The sequence below is a fragment of the Populus euphratica genome, unplaced genomic scaffold (genome assembly GCF_000495115.2).
Source record: "Populus euphratica unplaced genomic scaffold, PopEup_1.0 scaffold43.1, whole genome shotgun sequence".
Lineage (NCBI taxonomy): Eukaryota > Viridiplantae > Streptophyta > Magnoliopsida > Malpighiales > Salicaceae > Populus > Populus euphratica.
Window position 1 is genome coordinate 1,343,175 of NW_011499889.1, and position 26,930 is coordinate 1,370,104.

The 26,930-nt window shown below is 32.8% G+C and overlaps 2 protein-coding genes across 2 annotated transcripts; one reads left to right on the forward strand and one right to left on the reverse strand.

The window, feature by feature from the left end:
- Positions 1-4,175: 4,175 nt before the first annotated feature.
- Positions 4,176-17,799, reverse strand: LOC105130970 (regulator of nonsense transcripts 1 homolog). The gene is made up of 29 exons (XM_011033713.1): positions 17,125-17,799; positions 15,958-16,209; positions 15,715-15,885; positions 15,544-15,594; positions 15,339-15,431; positions 15,007-15,102; positions 14,803-14,853; positions 14,593-14,711; positions 14,138-14,246; positions 13,308-13,430; positions 13,153-13,224; positions 11,626-11,697; positions 11,457-11,523; positions 10,881-11,023; positions 10,740-10,811; positions 10,534-10,662; positions 9,086-9,241; positions 8,668-8,781; positions 8,488-8,586; positions 8,328-8,405; positions 7,420-7,554; positions 7,157-7,231; positions 6,883-7,000; positions 6,326-6,678; positions 6,167-6,229; positions 5,997-6,068; positions 5,519-5,650; positions 5,310-5,429; positions 4,176-5,125 (listed from the first exon to the last, which is right to left on the reverse strand). The coding sequence occupies exons 1-29, from the start codon at positions 17,653-17,655 to the stop codon at positions 4,994-4,996; spliced, it is 3,798 nt and encodes a 1,265-aa protein (XP_011032015.1). The 5' UTR covers positions 17,656-17,799; the 3' UTR covers positions 4,176-4,993.
- A 7,609-nt stretch (positions 17,800-25,408) lies between these two features.
- LOC105130971 (putative invertase inhibitor) lies at positions 25,409-26,307 on the forward strand. Its single transcript, XM_011033714.1, has one exon. It carries the CDS (start codon positions 25,504-25,506, stop codon positions 26,047-26,049), a length of 546 nt encoding a protein of 181 aa, XP_011032016.1. The 5' UTR covers positions 25,409-25,503; the 3' UTR covers positions 26,050-26,307.
- The last annotated feature ends 623 nt before the right edge of the window (positions 26,308-26,930 follow it).

The following is a 26,930-nucleotide window of genomic DNA, read 5'->3' on the forward strand; positions in this document are numbered from 1 at the left end:
ATTAAAAATATTTTAAAGTAGATAAAAAATATTTTTAAAATATAAAAATAAATATAGAGTTAGATATTTTTCTATCTATTTTTGCAGTGATAAATTATCAAGGTATAATAAATATTTAAAATTTAAAAACTAAAATGAAAAATATGAAAGCTTAAAGGTATGTTTCTTTAAACCTTGTTTAGAATATCCTACCTGAATAAGAATTGATTATATGATCAACATATTAATTGGATATGTTAAATCAAAAGCTTAGATGCACAAGTTGAAGCATGAACCACGTGTTAAAACTATAATATGCAGTTTAACTTTTAATTGGATGTTCCACTCTAGAATTGGTTTATTTATGTTTTTTCATTCGGATTTCATGATTTTTTAAGAATTCATTGCAGACGTGCATGATATCATTTGGTGAAGTTTCCTCCTGGAATTAAAAGGAAGCTCTAAATTTAATTATAAAATTATAATCATAAGATTTAAAAGTTATTATCTAGTATAATATTATTAAAAAACTTAATGATTTATAAAAATTGAAGTAAGAGGACTATTTGTGTGTAAGAAAGATACATCCTTTCTTGTACACTCGATTAAAAAATATTGTATTATTAATTGATTATCTTTTTAAATTATATTTTTATCTACTAATTTTATTTGAAATTTAAAAGAGATCTCTTTTTATAAAATAAAAATATTAGAAAAATAATGATAGTCACACTTCACTGTAAATACAAGTCATCTCGTTGTTTGAATTTTTCACTCTTGTAAACAAAATTAAACGAGTTCTTAAGGGTGTTTGTAGAAGAGTACTTTACCTTGCAATCTAACACTATTCATGCCTTCGTATTAGTCTTAAAAGTCTTTTTTTTTTAATTATTTTCAATAGCAACTACTTGTAGTGTGGGCAAATAATAGTTTAAAGATAATGAATCTTCATATTATAAAATCATATAATCAATATAATTCTCCCAACAATTCCATATTTTCAATTCATATGAAATATATTTTCTCAACACGCAATAATATAAAAAGTTAAAGTACGAGGTCTTATACAGCTTAAGATTTAGGTTTTTGAAACCACTCATTAAAGGTATTAATGATGTATTATTTGTTAGACAAAATTCAGATAAGCCAATCAATAATACAAAATAAAGAGATGTGAAATTTAAAATTTGTATAGATTTCTGACTAAATTATCCAAAATATTTTAATATCAATTGAATTAGAAAGAAATTTGACCAGTTATATTGGGTCATTTCAAATGTACAGATGAGTCCGAAAAAATTAGCATTTCTGACAAATATAAAACAATATGATTATTGCCTCAATCACTTAACTTTACATAAAATTAATTTGTTTCTAAAATGTAAATATGATTTACAAATATCTCAAATTTTATAATTATATAAAAGGAAAGTGAATGTAATTATACATAAAGCTAAAACATGTGTTTTTAGTATTTACAAAAACATTATTCACCGTTCTATATTTTATTGTGGATTATAATAATTTAATTTAAAAAAAAATTAATTTAGTCCTTATTTATTTTGTACAATCATGCCTTTTTAAGACCAAATTAAAGTCTAATTGCATGTGTTTTTTTGTAAAAGAGGGTTGAGTTAAAAAAAAAAATAGGACTAAAGTGAAAAAACCGGTAACATAGGTGATATATTGAAAATTTATATCAACAATTCATTTGAGTCCCTCATTTTTCTTATTTATTAGGTTATTGATCCCTAGACTTTTACAAAATTCAATTTGAGTGCAAAAGTTCATTGTACTTATTTTTTAATTTTTTTTTGGTTGAGGAAGAGAAAAGGAGGTTATTAGATTCTAGTGTAGAGAGATAAAATGTATGCCGGTGAGGAATCCAACTATCAAAATTCTTGTTTTTTATGTTAAGTAATTCCATATGATAAGGAGAGTTAAAGTTAAATAAGCTTTTTTTTTTCTTTTACCTTGAAACACCTGAAAAATTAAATCAAGCTTGAAATTGTTTTTTGTTTTGAATGTATTTTAGGTTTTAGGGTGGTTTTTAATATTTTTCATGGCTACAGATTGATTTAACAAAGTCTCTAAAGTGTTTTGGGCTAAGAATTGATTAAAAATGAGTTTTTTAATAAAAAAAATCTTATTTTTTTAGCTGTCACGTTAGATTCCGAGGATAAATAAATGACACATTGTTTGTTGATGCATACAGTGCATCATTTTTTTCATGATGTATGTGGCGGAGGAGGCGTCATCTGCCTTATTGAACTTAAAATTGACTAGGCCAAGTGCTAAGCGTGGCTTGATTATTATTTTTTTAATTTTGATTTTTTTAAATAATACATTAGTTGATATTTTTTTTCAAATAAAATTTGAGACCGTTTTAATTAGTATGTGATGATTTTTTAATGATATTAAGTGTGTTTAGTTTTTAAAGAGATAAGAATGATTCACATGTGGTGATGGTAAATATTTTGATCTTCATTTATGATTTATTTTTTTACAGCATCTCAGTATTAAGTTGGTATTTTATTTTGCGATCTTATTTTTTTATTATATAGTTAAATAAAAAAAATTTAAATTTTTTTTATAAAATTATAAAATATCTCAATTTTATAGATATTTGATATTAAGGTATTATCTGGTTATCAATAACCAAAAATATCACCGAAATGATATTTTAATTTTGATACAATGTTTGGAATAGTAACAAGAAATCTGAATAAAATTTAAAATTTTAATATCTCAATTTAAAAATAAAAATGAATAAAGATTAAAAAACATATTTATTTATAATGGTGGTAGTATAAATGATAAAAAATAAAAATTATGATTACAAAGAAGAGGAGGAGAATTAAATGGTGTGATAACAATAGTAAAAAAAATAATTTTTTTAAAATTAATACCACCATCATGGGAGGTGGTGATGAAAAAAAAGTGATGGTCGGGTCAACAACAACAACAAAAAATATATAGTTTTTTTTTGGGAAAAAATATTATGTCATTATCTATAATTATAGAAGTAATTGGATTGAAATAATATACCATTCTAAACAAAATCTTATCTAATTCTTTATTTTTATTTTCACTTTCTCTAGTAGGAATGAACCATGTTTGATTTTTACTCTTATTCACACTATTCATTCTCATCCTCATTTCATTCTTCGGAAACCAAGTACACACAGTGAAAACAAAACTTTCAATTTCATTTCCATCATTCTATTCTATGTTACGAAATAGCATCAAAAAGTCTCCCACAAGATGCACTTAAATGAATAAACATCAATATAAAAAACAATTTGTATCATGTTTTCTTGTGTTAGAAGGGCTCGTGATGTGATTTTTAGCCATACAATATAGTTGACAAAGCCTCCACTGTGCATCGAAATTATCCCCTTGCCAATCATGTGAAAAATTAATAGATTTATTTATTATAGATTACTCTATCATTAATATGATCTTCGTGGTGAATTAGATGAAAAAAATTTAAAATTTATATATTCTTTTAATAAAAAATAAATTACATGGTGATTAATTTAATATAATTTAATAAATTTAAAATAATTGATAAAGATATAATTTAAGGGAGAAAAATTCAAAATTATTTTTTAAAAAATTATAAAAACAATATCATATATTGCCAAATCAAGTCAAAATTTATAAAAAAATATATTTAAACAAATTATAAAAAAATTAATTTTTTATTTATCTAATATTAAAAGATAAAATTAATAAAAATAACCTAAATCAATTAGAATAATCTCAAAAAAAAATATTAAAATAATTTTAAAATTTAATTTTTAATTAAACCAATCTCAATAATTAAAAATAAAATTTAAAAAATATTTTAACTTTTATAAAATCAAAATTTATAATACGAAATCATTGCAAAAAAAACAAAAACAACTAGTTAAGGAAAAGAAAAACAAAAACCGCCGCAATAACAATCCCTTCCTTCAGTCTAGACATTGCGGGCTCCCACCCTTCGGTATAAAATTTAAAAACTAACAAGCACAACCCATTAAATAACGTTGACTTTAACACATTATTCCTTTTCCACCCCCGAGTAGCGGGCAGCTAGGAGAACCTCAACCCGCCTACCCGGGTGGTGACTTTATTTTATTATTCCTTTTTTACCACTACTATACCCCCTCATTCTCATACAGTATTTTTACTAGACAATTGAAGGCATCTTCTGATCAATCCAGATATCATTTCAATTTCGATTCCATCAGTAATAGCAAGGACGGGAAATGTAAGATTACAAGTTGAAACCATCGCCACTATTAATCAGCCTCCCAAAAGTAGCCTGTGACCACGCAGTCCCAATAAAACTACGGGACAAAGCCTTCAAAACAAGGCTAGTCTAACGTAAAAGCCAATTCCACATTTGAAACAACATCCCAGCAAAGAGCAAGATCCCCCTGGCTGCACGGTACAAGGTTCATAGGAGATCTCGTCAGCGTCTAACTACTTACAACAGAGTATAATTACATGTCAGGAAGGGCTGAATGTGTTATCCTGCGCGCTTGGAAAGGGCTAGGTGACTTTCCCGTCGCTGTACAGAAAATTTCAGGGGCAACTGCTTTTGTATAATTATTAATAGAGGTCTCTCCCCTTTAGATCAAGTATTATATTATGCGCCCCTCTCGTCTTCACGTCCACACCCTTCCAACAAACCATGCCATGTAATGCTCCTTCGGAACTTTACCTTCTCAAAACACACTACTTTATAAGCGGACACCTGGGTTTTACCCTTTCTTTCTCAGCCTTGGATGTGCGGCCACATTTGCTCATACACCCCATTGCAGAGCTATTGCCCACTCTCTTTTATTCTTATCACCCACTGAATTCTCTGGCTTATGAAGCATACCAAACTGACCTCACAAGCACGGCAAACTCTCCTGCCCTTTTGGCGGGGATATATTTAGGCACACATGACAGCACAAACCAGGTTGCTGAATGCGAAGATCATAACCCATCACAGCCAAAAAACCTCCCCATTCACTTTTCAACCATTGTAATGGACTTTCTGGTTTTGGATACCCTGACCCTGCTGAGGCTGCTGTTGTGGAGCCTGCAAATTCAGCTGCTGAGTGTTGTAGTGGCCAAAGGGCTGAGAGTAAAGGGAATTCATCAAGCCCTGCACATAAAATTGACCACTGGTTTATATACCGACAAACAAAAACTGGTAAAATTGACAAAGCTGTGAGCATTTCATCAACATGCAAACATATATGATGCCAAATTTCCTACATTTTGCAGTTTTAGTAATTTTTCCTATTGCAACTTCTTTATGGTTTAGTGCTTCAGGTATCAGAAAAAACCTGTGATTGAAGCTGGTTAGGGTTGGCTATGCCAAACTGGCTTTGTGATGCATCATCTTGCGAGGGATCATTAAAGCCAACCTGAGTGAATAGACCTTGTGATCCATGCGCCATGTAATCCTGCAATAAACAGTTCATCAAGGATCAGATAACCAGCAGACAATTGATGATTCAGGGAAGGAAAAAAAACATGTTGTCAAGAAGCAAACCTGAGACATTAAATCATTTCCAGAACCAAAACGAGAGTATCCAGGTTGAGAATTCTGATTCAAGAAGTTCCCTGGAAACCCACCTTGTGCCCCTTGTGTAACATAATCGACAGCATATCCACCTTGAGATGCCTGCAAAGAATTTGGCATTGCAATGAATCTTGCAAAACAGTAGTGACATAATCTACTACAACCACAAAGAAAAACCCTATTTAGCTGAAGCAAAACTTCAAACACTGAAGTTTAGTGACAAATTACTCTTCTCAATTTGCCTCATTTGCTGCCTTGGCAGTGCCTACCATTATCAGGGCATAACTTCAAAGCAAACCTAGACTGGAGTATGACTAGCATTTGGAATATAAAACTGAAAATTCTGACATGGACAAAATCATGCATTCCTTTTCCATTTGCACAATATATGGAAAAAGAAAACTACAGGACATATAAAATGATCTCTACAATAGCAGGGCTTATATACCTGAGTTGAGAAATCAGCAACATTGTAAGGAACATGTGATCCCTGGCTTTTGAAGTCATCGCCCAAGAACTCCTAATTGATTTCCATTAAAATGCAAATTAGGAAGAAAAAAAAAATGTAAAACCAAGACATGGAATGTAATCTTTAAGCATGCATAGCAGGGAATATACCTGGGACATACCACCCATGGAAAATCCATCACGAAAGGTTTGGCTCGACCCTTGAACTGGAATCTATATATGCAAAAGACACATTAATGACACAATAATACTATAATAGCAAATGCAAATCAAATAGGTCAAGCAAATTGTCAAGAAACCATAGCTTACATTATTAACATATCCAGGCTGAGATAGGGGACCACCCACAGATGGCTGGCTATTTGGATTCTCTAGGGCAGGAAAGTTGAATGATCCAATATTCCCAATGCCTTGCTGGTGAGAGAGATGACTTCCAATAGGTGCACCAGCATTGCCACGCCCAGCACTAAAACCTCGACTTCCAGGTGGAGGGACTTGAGGAACAGCTCCGATGGGCCCATGCACAGCTCCACGAGTAGGAATAGCATATGGTTGAGAAGGTGGACCATCATGAAATGGTGGAATGGGGACCCGAGGCATTGGAAACCCAGCAACACCAGGCTTATGGGCACCATTGGGTGGGCCTGGTGACAAATAAGAACCTATATTTGGGAAAACACAAAATCTGACAAGTTAACATAAGTACAACATAGTATCTAAGCAGAGGAACTTAACTGCATAATGAGTGCTTTAGTCTTATTCTACTTTTGAATATGCACACACTTGGGGACTTGTGGGACTATAGAAATGCCATCACCAAGTAAAAAATTTATAATTTGTAGCAAGACAGGTGAAATGTAGCATACCCCTGGCACGGGAGTTTCTTCTATCAGCATTTGAGCTAGCTGAGGCAACAGACCCAAAACTATCATTTGGGACAATTCCAGGTCCACCACCAAAAAACAGTCTCCTATCGTTATAAATCTGTGAGAAAACATAGCCAAACACAATCAGTTTGTATTCATTCCTGACAAGTACTTCATGATATGCTGGACAAACTAAGATAACACAAAAATAGAAACTTGGATAAATTTATCCTTAGTCAGTGATGCTGCCCTTGCCTAAAATTGAACCCCATACCTTTTTGGGCTTTTGAAATTGAACCATACTCTGCTTTAAGTTATTCAAAGGTCCTTCAACCAAACACTCGTGTTCCTGGTGAAATATTCAAAACAAAAAAGAAGTTTCAGAAAAAAGAACTACTATTAGCATGTCACACAGATACGTGAAACTGAAATTTCCCAATCAATCTCAGCAAAATACTAATGCTAACATTAGCAAATTCCACCAAGCAAAGCAAATGAGAATTCCTAGAAAGCATAACACCAGGTAAGAAGACATACCTTGTAGTGAGTTAGTAAGCTATTCCACAAAGGCTGCTTGCTTAGAACTTTAGGGTTTCCCAGGATGACAATACCATATCGAGCACGAGTTAGAGCAACATTCAGCCTCCGAGGATCATTAAGAAATCCAATGCCCTAGAAAAAGAGACAGCAGTCAAGCACCGACACGTGATCATAAATGACAATTGTTTTTATCTACCACCAGATACAGCTTTTATGGTGAACCACATAAGAACACGCGAAGTCATAAAACTGCACCAAATTCCGTCCACGTGATAAAATTGAAATGAATTTCAAGAAAACATTTTCTAGTATAATGACTTGGCAATTCTCAACATAACAGAAATATTTCCAATAGCTGAAATATGAAATTCAAGTATCCATCAAGCAAGTTCTTCTGACAATCACTCACATATATTAAGTATCAGACATATCAGACAAGTGCTTTCACAGCACTGTCAAAACCAAGATCCTTAATTCTAACATACACGTGAGAGGCAAGAGGAAACAGCGACTACAAGGTGACCACAATGCAAATGTTAAAATGTTGAATAATAGGGCCAGACCAAAATTCTCCCTTCTAAGACCACAATTTGAGAGCCATATGACCAGACATCGCCTTTTTTATTCATGTGATTACCAACAAAGGGTTTGACAATGGTCTCCATCACTGACAAGATGTCAACATGCATGTCGACATACAGAAATGAGGACTGTATTATTGATAATATGATAAAGCAAACATAATAAATATAGAGCAATAAATAAATGACCACAACCCAAACTTATAAAAATAGAACACGAGTGCAAGATAAAGCTCATACTCTGAATATTCAGCTTCCTCATTTAAATTAACCACATAATTTTTTGTGATCTATAGAATTGGGGGGAGGGTGTAGAGAACCAACCTGATGTTCATTGCTCCTAACACAGGACAAAATAATGTAATCTTTTTCTCTTCCTTGAAATGAATCAACGCTTGCAACCTGCAAAAAACATAAACTATGTAGCAATTGCAAGTTAAGATTGAACAACATCCAGACCCAGAGTATAGAAACCATTTATGACCTCAATTTCCTTGTATAGTTGCTGTCTGAGGGCACCATTTCTTGACATATAGTTCACAATATATGCTCTCTGCCCCTCATAAGGTGTTATCACTCCAATCTGTAAAGTGTTATGGATGATCAAAATAATGTGTTGTAAAAAAGAACTGCAGTTATGAAAATAAGTTGAGAAAAAAAGAACCTGGCTCGGGACTACACCGCTCCTCAAAAACGTAGTTACAATTTTTTCAACATTTGCAGCCTCCGTACGATTTAGATAGGATGTCCCGCTGGCACTTATCTCTTCTTGTCCCATCTAAAGAACAGCTATCTAGTTACAACACACATCCTTGGAAAAATATAACATCATATAAACAAATGAGACCCATTATTGTGGTGCATTAAAAGCATTTGGCGGAAAATTCTTTAAGCTAACAATTTATAAGCATATTAAAACATATATATTGTCATAGTTACTTCTTGGTGGAAGATTACACAATTCCCACACTCATTATCAGCCCAACAAAGAGAGAAAATAAGAATAAATGCAGAATCTAAGTAATTATTCTTTTTGTTTAAAGTGATTGTAATGTAATATAACCACTAGGCAAATAACATACCTGGACATAGAAGAACATAGGACGATTAGGCACAGGCCAAGGAAAATCAATGCCTGACGATTGTCTCTCATTGACAGTCACTCCATTTTGTAGAGTGCCTTCATAAAAGTTGTTAGATGGAAATTCAGAAAGACACGGGTGCATGCGATATTGAACCTGAAATTTGAGAGCAGAAAACATAAGTACCAGCCTAGCTGAATTTTATGAACAAAATTACATCTGCCTTGATACACAATATGTGAAATTCATTGAACCTAAAAGGATCTTGGGAAAACTGAACAATAAAAGACAACATAATTAGCATTTCTTGATAACATCCTCATCGATGACAAAAATGAGCATTCATCAGCTAAGATTTCTTGACTAAAGAAATTATCAATTGCACCAAAATTTGGAGCATAAAAACTGGCATAAATGCAGTAACTTGAGTTAAGCCAAAAATCTGTTAGTGAAAGCAAATAACAAACATCAATGATGTTTTTTTTTTTTTTATGAAGACAGTAATCTCTCTAGACGTCTTTACATGCTGTTTGGAACCTTGGAATTGAATTCAATTCCAAGGGTTAAATCAATTCTTGTGTTAGGAACCCCTTTTGAAGGTATTGATGGAATTCAAATCATAAGAAATGGAAAAAAACAAATTAGAGGGAGCCCTCTGATTTGCTACTGTAATTCCAAATCAAAAATACTATTCCAAAACTGGCCCTTTCTTTTTTCTCGAAAACCCTACAACTTCTCTTTACCAACACTTTCTATTCTTCAACAAAAGCAATGGTTTTTTCGCTCAAGAAATTGCCTAAGAAGTGGAAAAGCAAGACTATCAAGTTAAATATGAATAAGGCTTTCATACATACACAAATAAAGGTACTGTTTTACTCTGATTCTTCCTTTACCAACAGAACCTTATCTCGACTTTCAACTTTGCAAACTTAACCGTAATATAGCTACAGTAAATGAAAGCATGAAAATGATTAGAGGTGGAGGCTAGGCAGTAGGAGGAAGCATTTTGGGAAGTACAGAGTATACTCTTGCTTAAGAAACAGCTATGGGCAAGGAGGGAATGATCTTGGCAACCCAAAAACAAACCACTCACTTCTAGACTGAAATTTTTGGAACCCAAAAACAAACCAATTCAATTCAATTCACTTCCACAACTATTCAAAACAGTATAATTGAATTCAATTATGTGGTTTAGTATTTTAGTCCAGACATAAAAATCGTGATAGTTTATGAATTGTAGTCAAAACACATTTGGTTCCAAACAAGCTATTAGGCGTATCACATAAACATATACTCCAAAACTCCTACACATCATACAGGAAAATTTACAATAGATAATGCCCAGTTCCTCAGGGCCAATTCACTTTCTCTAACCAGGATAAATGTGATCACCAAATGTACATGCGCAGACCACACTTGGAGAGAGAACTGTTAGACAACATTATTACCTGCAATCTAATTGGTTTCACACCAAGTAAAACAAGGCGTTCAAAGAGAGACTGGGCTAACCCAGCACGAGCAGCTTTCTTGCACATAATGACAGGACCAAGCTGGCAATGGTCACCAACAAATACAACCTACCAGATAACTTCTCATTAGAAACTGAAGCATGTGATAGTAAAACAGGCAAGTAAATCAAAATAATATCAAGTACCTGCTTCGCCCCAAGTACCAAAGGAATAAGACACTCTGGTTCTGTCGCTTGAGTTGACTCATCAATAAGTACCTAAAACAAGGTTAAGAGTGTAAGCTTCTGCAAGTCCAGCAACAAAAGGCAAATAAGGCACATTTCTACCTGGCGAAACCTAAAATTTGCCAACCGAGGATCTCCAGCACCACCACAAGTGCAACAGATGACATCAGCGCTTTGAGAAATTTCCCTTTCAGTCGCTCGTTTCAGTGCTTTGTATTTTTTCTCATCACTGCTGGACAGTTCCCCTGATGATAAAAGGAACAGACAACAGGCAAAAGAAAGAAAGAAAGAGTACAATATTAGAACAAGCCCCAGAGGCCCACCATAGAACTGTATATAAAGATTTGTACATCCAACCAGAATAAAGTCAAATCTACAACAGATACAAAATAAATCATGTTGTCAGTGAATTCCTATTTCATATTCTAGTAGCAATGGGTTCAAATCCAGAAGCCAAATATAATTACTTCTATGATAAGTAAGAAAAATAAATTTCTAAAGATTGAGTGACAAATTAGCAAGGTCCAAAGACATGTAATCCCTTATTTTAATGTATATGGATGTGTGGGCGTGTGCAAGTCTATCCAGAAACTAAGCTGATCAACCCTCAAATGAACATCTTATTTGCAACAGCTAATTAACAATTAATTTCATTTCAAATAATTAAGAAAAGGCCACCTTGTTCATCTTTCAATTGTTGCAACTTGTGAAGTTCACTTTTCTCTGAAGTGTCCAGATGCCTGACCTGTAACAGTCACTAGTAATGAGAATATATACCAGGAAAGCATAAATATGAGAAGTGCACAAATGAAAAACAAAAAAGCAAGGTGCCACTAATAGACAAAACCTGATAGTGAAGGGTGAGATGCTCAACAGGAGAACTAACAGCTTCCCTTGATTTTGCACATAGCCTAACCACCTTGTTTGAGGAAATACAATCCACAAAAACAAAAACTCAAATACATTTACTTGTTAATTTAAATGATTGGTATTACAAAAAGATTTAATTTAAGCACCCAGACAGTCATTATAACATATAGTAACCCATACATTGTTTAGTGTTACTATATCATAAGAAAATACCAGCATATATTTCTAAGGACTGGTTTTCTTTTTCCAAAATTTAATTTGAGCCTTCAACAAGACAACCATCAGGGAATAGCAAAAAGAGAGAACTTCAAGGATATAATTCGCCATGGAATTATCCACACAAATAGAGATAAAATAAAAATAAAAAAGGGCCGGTAGTATAAAAGCCACACCACCTTTCCAGGATCATTTGTGAAAAATGATGGTAAAAAAAGAAGAAGGGAGAAACAGAGGGAGAGAGAAATGCAGAACCCTAAAGAATATTTCCAAATGGGTTAATCAGAAAACATGTATCAGACAGCACATTGTCAAAGAGGAAGTGAGATTAGGCCCTGTTTGTTTTTGAGTTTTAAAAGCACTTTTGAAAAAAATTGAATTTTTTTATTTAATATTTTTTTATGTTTTTAGATTATTTTGATGCGCTGATATTAAAAATAATTTTTAAAAACTAAAAAAATATTATTTTAATATATTTCTAGGTGAAAAACAGTTTGAAAAACAACCGAAACCACACTCCTAAACATGCTCTCAAAGGTTTGGAGATGACCAAGGACATGGCACCTGGTCTGAAAGCATCACTATAACTTTTTCTAGTGGGTACAACTAAAAAGATATCATCAGCGGAGAAGGAAGAATGGATTCTACTTTCTTGATGTTGATTCCTAAAAAATAGCTCTCCTAAAGTTAGGAACTTTACACATTTCAGCCCAGTCACCAAAGTGTATAATTTTTCACTAGCAAGTTTCGTCCAATAGGTCATAAGCAAATTATGAGGACACTATTTCTTACTGTGCAACTATTTGTTGGGGTAGATGTTATTGAATAGAGAGGGGATTTGCTGACCCAATTATTCAGTTCGGGAGGGCACAAAGTGCAAAATATTTTTTAAGGTGCTATGTTGTTGTATGTTGGATTAGATATTAAACGGTCACTTCCTCTCAAAGCAGCTTTGGTGGGATAGGATAATTTTCTGAGCATCGCTTGTCACTAAAGGAATCTAGAAGAGGACCGTTAACTATTATTGGCCAAGATGGGAAAGCCCTTCTATTTTGGTCTAAGTATCTGCACTTTCAACATAGAGGATGGTTTATTCTCTTTCTTGGCAAATCTTCTTGTCCATTCTAACAGAACTTTTTTTACTCTGAATTTTCAAATTTAGGCTCAACTAATGTGAGCTTAAATGACATACTTTGACTCTTGAAGAGACCACACAACATAACAACAAATTGCCAGGGGAAAATAATATGAAATTAGTAAAACAATAGGCAGGGCTTTGCTTTCTTACCTTTAAGCCAGTGGCACTTATCTTCTCAGCTAGCTGATCTACAGCCACATTACTTGGGGCACACACCAAAACCTAAAGGAAGAGTGGGGGGGATCCTTAAGACATACAGTCAGGTATCTAAATGAGACTGATAGAAAGCATTTTCAATAAACTACCTGCCCTTGGCCCTGTTTGGCCATGTGATATACAATGGCTGCAGAAGTGACTGTTTTTCCTGTGCCAGGTGGACCTTGAATCAAACTAATGGGCTTTTGGAGGACATTCTTCACAGCAAGAACCTATCAAGTGGAGAAAGGTAAGGATCATTTGCAGCATTGCACAATTAAAAAAGACATTCCATTAAAACAATTGAATGTCAAGAAAATGGTAATAAGCAAAACTAAACAGAGAAAAATCGCAAGTTAATACAAGTGATGACAGCAATTTGCATTCTTTATGGACACACAAATATCTCTGGAAATATCTAAGCTACACTAAATTCAAAATGTTACAACAGAAAGTTCATGCCACGGAATTATCTCGCATGTAAATAGCAGGGAAGTCATTCATTTGTCCGCAACAATTCAATGGAAAAACAAGGACGTGCATCTGATTATCGAATATGATACTGCTCCTGGCGACAACCCTTATTTGTTCTTATCACAGATAAAGACAACTTCAGTGCAGATAGAGAGTAAAGGAAAAATACCCTTTACAAGCTAACAGAAATAAGAAGCAACATAAAACTAAAACAATGTCAAATGGGGTCTCAGGACAGAAATCAATATACATTCAATAATCCATGGGACTTCCCCGGGCGCGTTATCGTATGTTTTGAGCATTCAGGAAACTAATGCACTTCTTGTCATAACAACATGAAACCACAGATTTTCAAGTAAAGGGATCATCTCAAGAATCATTAGTAGCCTGAACAGGAAAATCCTAGTATGAGACAAGATGAACTAGTTTAAATATGGAAATTGAATGGGTAATTGAGACATCATACTTGGGATGCATTCAGCTCTGGAAGACCAGGTGCCCCAAAACGGCGAGGCAATGCATTACGAACTGTTTGATTCTCAACCTCATGGCCCAACAAGTGGTGATATATATACCTGAAGAAGGAAACTAGCATTATATAGAAATTCAAAAATGGCAACCCGTATTCGACACACGAACTCTACATTGACAGCAACAAGGAAAACGATGATATATACTAGCTCAATATTAGCCTACAGATACAAAATAGCAACTCGCTACAAGCAAATGATAACTGCCCATTAATCATAACATAATTTTGTATAAGATAGTGAATTTCCTAGCAAGGCTACTCAGCCCTATTTCAGATAGACATATCAATAAATTTGAGATAAAGCAGAGCATGACTCGTAGTCAGTTCTCATTGTCTGGTGTGTTCACGATACATAAAAAACACAAACAAAAATGAATCAGCCAACCTACCCACTGACACTGGTTTCATCCACTGCAAAAGTCTTCATTGCTCCCTGCATCCGATCAAAGCTCGTGCTCTTCCAAACAAAATCAACACTAAAACCATGGTTCACATCAACAGGAACTCCCTGGATACAAATAATAGCACTTAGCATTAATGTCAGCTTAACTTACAGAAAACCAGAAGTGAGAAATCAAGCATGTTAGTATCAGAGGCACCTGACTAGCACGAAGCTCAAGTGCAACCTCCTCTTGTGCAGTTAGCTTGATCTGAAATAGTAGAGAAGAAACTTAATATCAACATTAGAAGCATTTGGTAATACGTTGTATTCCTATGAGAGAGATGTAAATGGCCTATTAATAATGGATTAAATTGAAAGTGAGTAGAATTTCAAGCATTGATATCAGAAAAGAGTTGCATACCACATGCCCAACTGATTGCCATGCTGGATGAGCAGCATCTCCAGAATAGCGCAGTCGTAACTCATCACCAGGTACAAGACGCAACTCATTGTCCTCCTATAACACCACCAGTCCAATGAAATGAAAATACAGACAGAAGCATGCAGAAAACAGAAATCAAGCAGCACATGGAAAACAGGAAAAGAGAAGATGGTGTCAGCCAAGCTAAGACCCATGTTTCTAGACCAGCTGGACACTAATAAGTTAAACTAAGCCCCATGTTTCAAAAGAAGCTTGAGACACAAGGGAGAAAGTTTGAGAAATAAGAGAACAAAAGCAAAAGAGCAAGGCACCTTTGGAAATACAAAATATGCAACACGCTTCTTGTTAAGGCCAATATCCCATCGAATAGTGACATTATCCTTGCTTTGAGACTCTTTCATCATCTACAATAAGATAGCATTATAAGAAGCTGCCCAATCTTTTTTAAGTGTTCCTGAGAGATTTTATCATGAGAACAACAAAATCAAAACAAGAAAAAGAAAAAATATTGCATACTTTATCATAGTCAGCTTCAAGCTTAATAAGTGGAGCAAATACATTTTGGTACTGCAAGAAAAGAAAACTGTCAACTCATTAGCTAAGAGCCATAATGAAATTGTTATAATTCCTGGCTCACCCAAGTTATATATCAAACCTAATTTTAAAAACTATCACTAAACGAGGCACCTGATATGCATCTTCATACTTCAATGCCACAGGCTGTGGCTCATCATCAACACCAGGCTTCTCAAGATCTTCAAGGGAGGCATCAGGATTAGTTTTCCAAAGTTCTTCTACTTTATTTATTTGTTGAGCACTAATTTGGCGAGCCCTCAACTGCTCCTGTTCGGATGGGATCTACAAAATGCAACATGTAATTAAGTTCTAGAAATAATAGAACTCTTTACAGATTAAAGGACAACTACCAACCTTCACAAGCCATTGTAGAAAACACCTATCATCAATAAGGGGGCACCACTGGCTCAGGTCCCAGTTCATGTCCTTCAGTGCATTAACATTCAAGCACGGCTCCCTGCAGAGGAGGACAACAACACTCTCTGTCTTGGCCGATATAAATCCAAGAAGAAACACATTTCGGCAACCACAGTTGTAGCACTCAAGTATTGTTTCTCCAAGAGGGCTGTCTTTATGGAGACAGACTTCTTTATGCTTTGCTCGAACCTAAAAGGAGATTCAACAGAATAAAACTCAATTCAAAAGCAATGTGAAAAATTATTGCACACAAAATTAACCAAGAAGCCAACAGGTAAAATAGAGAATGTCAAAATCAGCTGCTTTCATTAAGTTTTGCAGACTATGAAAATGCAGTGCATGGGGGGCATCAGGTGACAAATACATTCTGAAGTACAGCACTGAAATGATTTAGGATATTTGCAAAGTTCATTATGAACTGCAAACTAAAATCAATGTCATATTAATAGTTTCCTCAAGACTTCTTCTAAATTAATTTCAGTTAAGTCTAAATCTCTATGCATGATTCCAGGTAATGAACATTCAGCTGCAGATGCCTGATGCAATAACATTTTTCTGCTATACCATCAACAATTCACACATTTTTCAAGTCTAAATGGCAAGTGAGATTACCTAATTACCATATCCCTCGTAAGTAAAACCCAAAGCAACCTGAAACCCTTCACTCGTAACATCTTGCATTTCCATTCTTAGATATTTACATATAATGAACTCTTTAAGATCTCAAAATCATGTAGTATTACAAACAAATCACTTCAATTTCAATTAAATCCAAAAAAAGCAAAACCCAATGAGACTTAACACTTCCCTACTTGGCCAATCCCCCCCCCCTCAAAAACAAACAAACATCCAAAACAAATTACGCTAATTCAAAAAAAAAAGAAGAAGGCACAAGCTAAATGGAGCCAAATTTTAAGTTTCATTTACCTAAGATCTCACGTTTTCATTTTTAAAATCCCCTGAATTCAGATCAACGAGTCTCCAAACAATTCAATTTCTATAAGCTACAGTGTAGTCAGTAGCCACTCCACTTTCAGTCCCATGGATAACAATAAAAAACCCCACACAAAAATCAAGCAAAGGCAACGAACAAACAATACTCACCAGATGATTAACAATATGCGAACCAGATGTATTCCCTCTTGAATTACAGAACCACTTCCTACATGACGGCACATTACACCTCACAACACACGCAGGATTCGAAACCCCGCAGTACCTGCAAGCGTGCTCTGTAAAATCCCCTTTCCCAAACTCATACCCGTCATCATCTCCTGTCTCTTCAAAATTCAACCCTCCTATGCTCGCCACTAACCCCTCCACCACCCCCTGGGTCCCGCTATTCGCTCCACCGCCACGCACTGCAGATTTTGACGCGACAGGAGACGCAGCAGGAGAATCAGAGTGGAGATCGGGGGTGGAAGCGGCGGTACGGTGGTCGGATGAGGTAGGGTCTACGGCGGAGGAGGTGGCACCAAGAGAATCAGAAGGAGTGGGCCAGGCCACCGGAGAGCGGAATTCCGGGTAGTCAAAATCGGATTCGCCTTGTGTGTTGAATTCAAGGAAGGTGTAGGCGTCTGTTGCTGTGTCTGGCTGCGAGGCCGTTTCGTAGAGGTTATTGTCTTGGTTATTCATGGAGATTATAAGAGATTATGATCCGATTAGGATTTTTGTCTTTAGGGTTAGGGTTTGGAGAGCGAAATGCGCGATTGATATAAATGGGAGGGAGATGAGAGTTTTTATTCAGGTTTTTCGGGGTTGGGGAGAAACTGAAAAGACGCGCTACACGCGCTGGTTTAATTGGGCTGTAGAGTGTGGAACCCTTAGTGTTGGGGCACGTGAAATTAAAGGTTTTGGTAAAGGATGGGCACGTGAGATAGCTATTGGGTGCGGTTCCAGCATTGGTGGTTCATGTTTAACGTCTTTCCACTTAAAAGCACCTCTTCATCTTTATTATTCTTTAATCCTCCCTTGTCATCAGTCAATTTTTTACTTAATATTTTTACATATTTCAAATAAAAAAAGAAAATCCAAAAAAGTGTGCCATTTTAGTAAATTTTAATCATTTTATTTTTATTTTTTTCATCTGTATCATTCATGTGTCAAATTAAATTAAAAATAATTATAAAAATCATAAAAAATGGCATGGATTGCAACTTATTGGAAGAGAAATAGAATAATATGAACTTAATTTCCTAAAAGCACAAAACATAATGAATCAATGTTGAATTTGAAACATAATGCCGAATTAAAAGTTAATTAGGTACTTATTTGAAGAGGAAAATCAAAACTAGAAGTTAAATCGATCAAAATTGTATAATTTTAGAAATTAATGATGAATTTATAACAAATAGTTAAGTCTAGGGATTTAAACTGATTTAATCAAGAACAAGAAGAAAAATATGATTTATGGAAAATTTGATTAAAAATATAGGAATTTGGAAATCAATAACTAAATTAAAAGCGGTTAAATTGGAAAAATCAATTAAAAGACTAAATTAAAAGAAAATCCAAGATTTAAAACAATAATAAAATTAAAAAATCCAAAAGCAAGGGACTACAATGAAAAAGAGGGAAACTTTTAAGGACCAATTGGTTATCTAATTTTTGTGTTAGTCCTAATTTTTTCTGTTCATTTGATTCAATTTTGTCCAATTAATTCATAATTTATTTTAATTAAGTTCAATTTAACCAAGTAATTAGAAAATCAATCCCTTAATTTAACTTTTCAATCCTAAATACCAAATAATTTTGCAAGATCGAATTGATTCCTTCAATTAATCCCTAAAATCCTGCCTTTAATTGATTTTTCAAATTATGAGAACTCTAAAATCAAGCTTATAATATTTTTTATAAGGTTATTTTGATATCACAATCCAAGTTGCAGGATTGCAGGTTTGATTTATTAGTTTAGGTAAGAGATTTTTGTCCATTTTTTAATTTAATATATATATATATATTATTTTATTTTATCATTTAATATTGAGTTGATTATGAATTAGTTTTTATAATTTATTTTGATTTTCTGTCAATAAGGTTATCATGGTCTTAAGACTCGAATCACATATTTGATACGTTTTGATTTTCTGTCAATAAGGTTATCATGATCTTAAGACTCGAATCACATATTTGATATGTTAACTTGAATCGATCCAATATATTGTTATTTTTTTTTTAAATATATACTTGAATCGATCCAATATATTATTATTTATTTTTTTTAAATATCATCTAATATATCATCGTATTAATATTTTAAAAAGATATAATTCAATATGTATCTTATTTGATCTAATGATTAGAAAACATGTTGTTGTTACCTAATTTTTTATTTTATTTTTTCAAAAAATTGAAAAAACAAAAAAAAATAGCAAAAAAAAATAAAAACCCAAAAAAACTATGTTCTTAATGTATTTGTATCATTTTCAATATCTTTTCAATGGATTTAAGATTAAAAAAATATACTTTTGATGTGTTCAATTTTAGCACACTCATTTTAAAATTATTGATTAAATCTTCTCATCGAATCGACATTGATGATACTTTTTTTTCAAAAATAAAATACAAAAACAAATTAAAAAATATAATATATAAACAACAAGATCAAAAGTGCAAGAAAAAAATGAAGGACTAAAGTGAATTTAATTTACTTGATCACCAAGCAATTAAGAGGGAAGAGATGTAAACTTTTGCCTATAAAATGGTGAAGAAATCTGGAAGGCAAAAAAACAAAAAAACAAAAATTAACCAGGGAACTATTAAAAAAATATAAACCATGAAAAAAAAAAGACTCTCTTCTACATAAAAAAAAAAACTTAACCAACTTTTCTTCAACCGAGTCACCCAAACCCTCTCATGAGCCATATTCTCAAAAGCATCACCCATTAATACCCTTTTAAAACAGAAACTTAAAAGGGGAAACATGAGCCTTCTTTGTTCTTCTCTCCTAAACAAACTCAACAACTTATCCTCTATAAGTTATCACCCATTACTAGTTTTTCATCCTTTTCCATTATGTTACCAAAACAATCCACGACCAGCCTCCCAGTAAACAGCTCCTTCTCTCAACTACTGCGTGATCCAACCACCACAAGTGCCTTCATGAATCATCCAAACCTGTCATTGCCTCACAACATACCTAGCCATTACAATATTTATATTATTAGTCACTAGTTATGGTAATCGGTTTCCACCTCCTCCATTTCCAGTCGTGACCTATGAAAACAACACTGCTTCTTATCCAGTTAAGAAAAAAGTACCCACAATACCTCTCCACCACCAACATTATCAATAACAATTTTTTTTCCCTAGTCGAGAGTTATATTGCCCCTCTCTTAACTAGCCTATCATCAACAAACTACAACCACCACAAACAACTTACTTGCCCTCTTATATGGTAGTGCCTTGTGAGGTTGGAAGCTAATAGAGAGAGAGAGAGAGAGAGAGAGAAACAACCTTGATTGTTTGTGTTAATTTTTTTGTTTTTTGCAAGTAATAGTAATATTAATCAGTGGCATAAAACTATAACGTAAGAGGAGATTTACCCAATCCATTGGTTCTACCCTTTTGATGTTGATGATGTGTGTTCCCACTCGCAGCCAATAGTGGTGGGCATAGAACATATGTTTTGCCACTCCTGCATTCCCATTGCATTCCAGCAGCTCCTTTTGGTTGTCTATTTTTTTTTTCAGTCAAATGATTTAATATTTTGATTACATGTGATAATTTTAAATGCAATTGTTGTTGTATAAATTAATAAAAGATATGAGTTTGTGTGTTTGCATTTTTCTTACATGTTTTTGAATACTTAAAACCAAAACGACAAAAAAAATTAAATGTTTAAATTGCATATGATAAAAAATCCTAAAATTTGTTCAAGAATTATTTTAAAATCTAAAATATTTTGGCATGTTTTAAAAAAAGATATTGTATAGATTTCACAACAAGTTTGTAAAATTTCAAAGGATTTGGCTTATATTTTAAAAATATTAAAAAAATATTTTTAGCAAGATAATATATTATTCACTTTAATATAAGGATAATAGACCCCATAAAATGGCTAATATCCAAAATATTATTAGAGATAATGATTTATTACTACTCATCTTTAATATAACAATAAAAAACTTGTATGAGGTTAATATCTAAAATATTATTGGGAGTAATAAAACTCATTCACTCATAATATAAGGATAAATAAAAACTACAATGAATTTTATATGAAATATTATTTGGATTGATCCAATAGCAAAAAATTCTAAATTTATCTAAAAAAAAACTCAATGATAATTGAGAACACTTTATCATTCCAGACTAGGTTCTTGACTTAGAAAATTAGGGTTTGTTCATCATAGTAAACCCACCATACTAGACTAATAGAAACACCATTAGACCATGACAAACAAAGAAAAATAATATAGCTTATCTTAGGTAGAGCATATTAGATGTATTAATACATTCCTTTTATACAATTAGTTATTTGTCTAAAATATCTAAAAGACCAGTTAGGATTTTTAATAATCATAATACTTGGTAGTGACTTATGAACTAACCAAAGACCATCTTGAACATGTCTGGGAAGGGTCGCCCCAACTTTGCGCTCTTAGGACGACACACATCATAAACATTTGGATATTTTGTTTTACATTTAAAAAAATTAATCTAACTCGCAACGTAGCGTAAACCAATTATCTAGTATTATTTCCATGTAACATTACATGTTTTTATTACAAAATAAAAATATATGGTTTAATTAAAAAAAATAAAGAACAATGGTAGGAATTAATAAAAAAAAAGGTCATTTTTTCATTTGTTGTTTAATGGGCACAAAGTTCTACACATTTTTCATATTTCTTTCAAAATTATATTTAGTTATAAAATGTTATATTTTACATTTTAGTCTCTTAGGTAGTGTTTGGTTACTTTTTAGGATAGAAGAGACGGAAACAATGATGATAGAAACTTGTTGTGACCCATTTCTAGGTTACTCCTTTAAATTTACCTTTTTTTTTCTTTTTAAAATAAAATTAAAAATGTCAAAGACTAGTGGTATAGATAAAAAATGGTTGAGAAAAGATTTTAGATATGCATAAAATCAAGATGAAATTTTGGACAAATTTGAAGCATAATTATACTATCCTGTTGTACTCAAAACTAGAGAGACAATGGAAATTTAAGATCAAATTAAATTATTATTAGACGAATTTATATAGAAATTAAGTCTAATAACATAATTGCCAATTTGATTTAATCAATGGTCAAATTAAAAGTTTAATTATGATTAAGAATTAATTTGGGTCCAATTAAAGGATTTAATTAGATGCAAGAACATAATTATACTTTAAATGGGTCAAATTAATTTTTTTAGGGATTTAATTAGTGAAAAAATAATTTTTTGAGCCTAATTTAGGCTTAATTAAAAAGATTAAAATTTTAGAGGACCAAATTTAATTTTTACAAAGTTAATTAGTTCAAATTAGAGATAAAATTTCAAGAAAAATAAAGTTTTTGGGTCAATTAAGAGCTTAATTGTTTAAACTTGCAACGAAGAACCATTTTGAAAAGGCACAGAACTCCGAGGACAAAAGTAAATGAAATTAAAGGTGAAATTGAAGAGATTTCAGAGTTTAATGGTCAATTAAAGGCTAAATTCAAGAAATTCACTGTTGAAGACCATTTTGAAAAAAACATCAAACTCTAGGGACCCAATTAGATGAAATCAACGATGAAATTGAAAAGATTTAAAGGTTTAATGGTCAATTAAGGATTAAATTGAAGAAATTCAAGACTAAAGACCAAAATGAAAAAAAAAATATTGAACGCCAGGGCTAACATTGAAATCTGGTAAGGATAAAATCATATAAATTAGAAGTTTGAAGCCAATTAAGAGTGTGATAAGAGAATTCACAAGTCAAATGACTATATTGAACTTTACCAAAATGACGCTGTTTTGGTTATAGTTCATCTTGAATTCACAAGTCAAATGACTATATTGAATTTTACCAAAATGACGCTGTTTTGGTTATATCTTCTTTATTTCTGTCTAAAAAGATTATTCAAGAAGTTACTTTTTAGGGACATTTATTGTTTCATCTCTTCATCAAATTTGACAAAACTTGCATGAAAATGATGGCATGATATTTGACTACATCTCAATATGGTCCTTTTTGGCCAATTGACACTGCAAAGGTTATGGCATCGATCCAAAAAAGCCAACTTAGACAGCCTTTAACTATCAAAATTTACAGTTCATGATAATCACTTTAAGCCAATTGTTAGGATTTTTTTAGGGCTAAAGCAAGGGTTAAGATTTGGCACAATTAAAACAAAATATCTCTTTTCCACTTCTTATAAATACGGATAGATTTCATGCCCTGATAATGAGAAATCTGGGTGCAAAGTTAATAAAAAACTAACCTCCCTCCCCATTATTATTTTTATATCGACAATTCTCTCTCTTCCCTTCTCTTTCCCTATCGTCTCTCCAGCCACCACAACCTCAGAACCTCCATGAATAACCACAACACAACCTCTCCACTAACCCATCTCCTCGCTGGAGGTAAGAACCACCATTGCCAATCTCTCATTATTACTCTCCACTATAGGTTTCTTCTTCAACAATTGACACTCGCCACCAACTCTTCTACTAATGTTGCCACCAACCTCACATCGACCTTCTATCATGACCGGCCATGCCACCAGCTAGGCACCCCAAAGCTAGGTAACGCTTTTATCTCTTTGTTGTAACAATGACTATTACATGCAGAATATAAATTCATTTTGTATGTAGCATAATTAATTAATATAGTTGATCGGCTGGGAAACAATTATGTGGATCTGGACAAGACCCTTTTCGGCCCAAACTAGGCCCAAAAAAGGAAAGCCAGGTTTGTTGGGCTGAGCCTGACCCAGTTGGGTTTGGCCTGACCCAGGTGGGTTTAATAATAATATAATAATATAAAAATATAAAAAAATAAAGAAATTTTTTTAAATTTTTCAAAGGGCTTTTTAATAATATTTGTGGACCTCCTAGCATGTTTGATCAATAATTTTATATAATATTAGGTTATAAATTTACATCGTAAGATACAGATGTGATATTAAAAATATTTAATTTCCTTTGAAATTTAAAATAAATCAAAAAATAAATTTTTATTTCAGAAAATAAAAAGATATTTTATTTACGTGCATATGGTCACATCCCAAAAGTTTTTTAATCATATTTTATAAAAGATAAAAATCACAACATTTTTACCATGTTTTAAAAAATATAAAAAAATAGATATCTTAACCAATTTATGATTATCCATTAGGATTTAACTAAAATACAAAAAACTCATAATAATTATTCTACTCGGAATGTTAGGAATTAGTTATATTTAGAAAATAAATATGATGCTAAAATTTAGACTTCAGAACGGTTAAGATTTAATTCAATAAAATACAATTTTTTTTATAAAAAGAGATCTATCTTAAACTTTTGATAAGATCATAAAAAGAGATCTATCTTAAACTTTTGACAAGATCAATAAATAAAGACATGACTTAGAAAAACAATCAAACGACAATATTATTTATTTCAAGTAAGGTATGTTATAAATAATGTATTTTTTTCTTGAACAAGTAATTTTTTATTCAAACTTTTATGTATCATTAATTTTTTTTTATTATCATAATATTAAGTAACAATTCCTAAATCATAACCATAATAATTTTATGATTATATCAAAATCTTTTTATAACACATAATTTTTTAAAAATAGACCTGCTGTCGCTCTACGCGGAACACACCCCACGTTGTGTCTTTCCTTAAGACTGATCTTTTACCTAATAATTATGTATTTAGTCTTGGAAAAACAAATAAAGAGCCTATTCTATCTCCCAGCTTCTGTCATCAGTCATAGCGTTAACCCCACATGGCCAGCTCCCCTAGCCAGTTAATCCCATTTTTATATGCATACATGAAATATAAATGCTCAAAATAAAGCAATTTGAGAAGAAGAAAAGATTGCCTAAAGAAACCCAAAAAGGAATAAGAAAAAAAAAAAGTAAACGAAGACAAGCCATATGGCAAATTCAACTCTCACCATGTTACAAGTCAGGAAGATTGCATAATTCTACGAAGAAGTCAATGTCTGCATTTTATTTGATCAACGAGTAACATGCGACGATATGGCCTTCAAAAGTTTGCAGTGCCGTATAGCCAACAACAATCCATACAGAAATCAAGTGAGAACGAAAGAGGGTGTTTGGTTACAAAAGTTTGTAGTGCCGTATAGCCAACAACAATCCAAACAGAAATCAAGTGAGAACGAAAGAGGATGTTTGGTTTTCTGCCCACAGAAATCAAATAAGAACGAAGGAGGATGTTTGGTTTTCTGCCCATATATATATATATATGGGCAGAAAAGAAGAAAACCTTTACATTCTTCCAGTTCATGCTTGCTACAGAGGGTCCATCTTCAAACTCCTACGCAAAGGAACATGAAGCACTCCTTTTCGTTGAGTTTCAACTTTGTTATTGTATTCCTACTTTTTCATGGTTCATTGAGCTTTAACAACTTGCATCATTATTGCAACGAAGCCGCAAGGAGCGATCCAAATCTGAGCCGTGACTTTTGTATAGCATCCCTTGAAGCCATTTCCAAGAGCAAAGAGGCAAGCCTTGAAGAATTGGTGGAGATCTCAACAGTTCTAGCCATGTCAAATGCTACAAACATTAGCTGCTACATTTCACAACTTTTGAAAGCCCAAAATTTAGACAAATACTATACGAGTGCCTTACAAGATTGCTTAGAGCTTTACGCGGATGCAAATTCCACGTTGCATGATTCCATGTGTGCTTTGAAGTCCAAAGATTATTCCAAAGCTAACATAGATGCCAGTGCCGCCATGGATTCTTCAAGTACTTGCGAGGATGGTTTCAAGGAGAGGGAAGGCGTGGTCTCTCCCTTGACAAAGGAGAACGACACTTTTTTTCAACTGACCGCAATTATGCTTGCTTTTATCAACATGTTAAGTCGATCATAACTCTCATATATTCATGTTGGAGTCGCGGGTAAACCTCTATATGTTTATGATATCATATGAATTACATAATCTTCGTATTTCTCTTTTAGAAATAATTAAATATAATCTTCTTGTTTTAATTGTATGGTGTGGGTTTATTTGTCTGTGTTTTTTAAATTAGTTATAAGCCTCATGTTATAGCAAGACTGGCATGCTTTCGTATCCCTAAGAAAGTTTGTAATAATCTTGAGATATTATTATATAATAAACTTGAAAAGGTAATACACTAATTCCTTGTATTATTTTTCAATTAGTTAATTATTAGCCTCAATTTGATGAAAATAATTTTCAAATAAAGTTTTTAATAGTCCTTAAATAGTAAGAATTAATGTGTTAAAACACACGATTTCGTTAAAATACCCTTCGATTAAAGTTTATAATAACCCTGAAACGGTAATATACTTCCTTGGACTCTTTTGATTAATCATAAAACTTTAATTAACTTATTTTCCTTCAATATAATAAAGTTCTCTTTCTGAAGAACTTTCGATATATTGTACTTACGCCATGAAATGAATGATTCTCCTTCAAAAATGGTACCTAAAAGAAGTCTTTGGGTTGGTGATGATGCAAGCAATGAAGGAAGGAACCTTGAAAATTGGGAGGCACAAATTGACTGTATGTATATATATCAGAATTATATCAGAAAAAATTAAAAGAATAATAAGTATTTGCCAGCAATTCATTCATAGGAACGCGCTTTGAAGATTTACATATCTTTATCAGTATTTGCTTTTTTCACAAATAATTCTTAAATTAAAACTATAATGATGATCATTCAACATTACTCTCGTATTAATTCAACAGCATCCTCATGTTACCTCTAGGCATGAGAGGCAAAT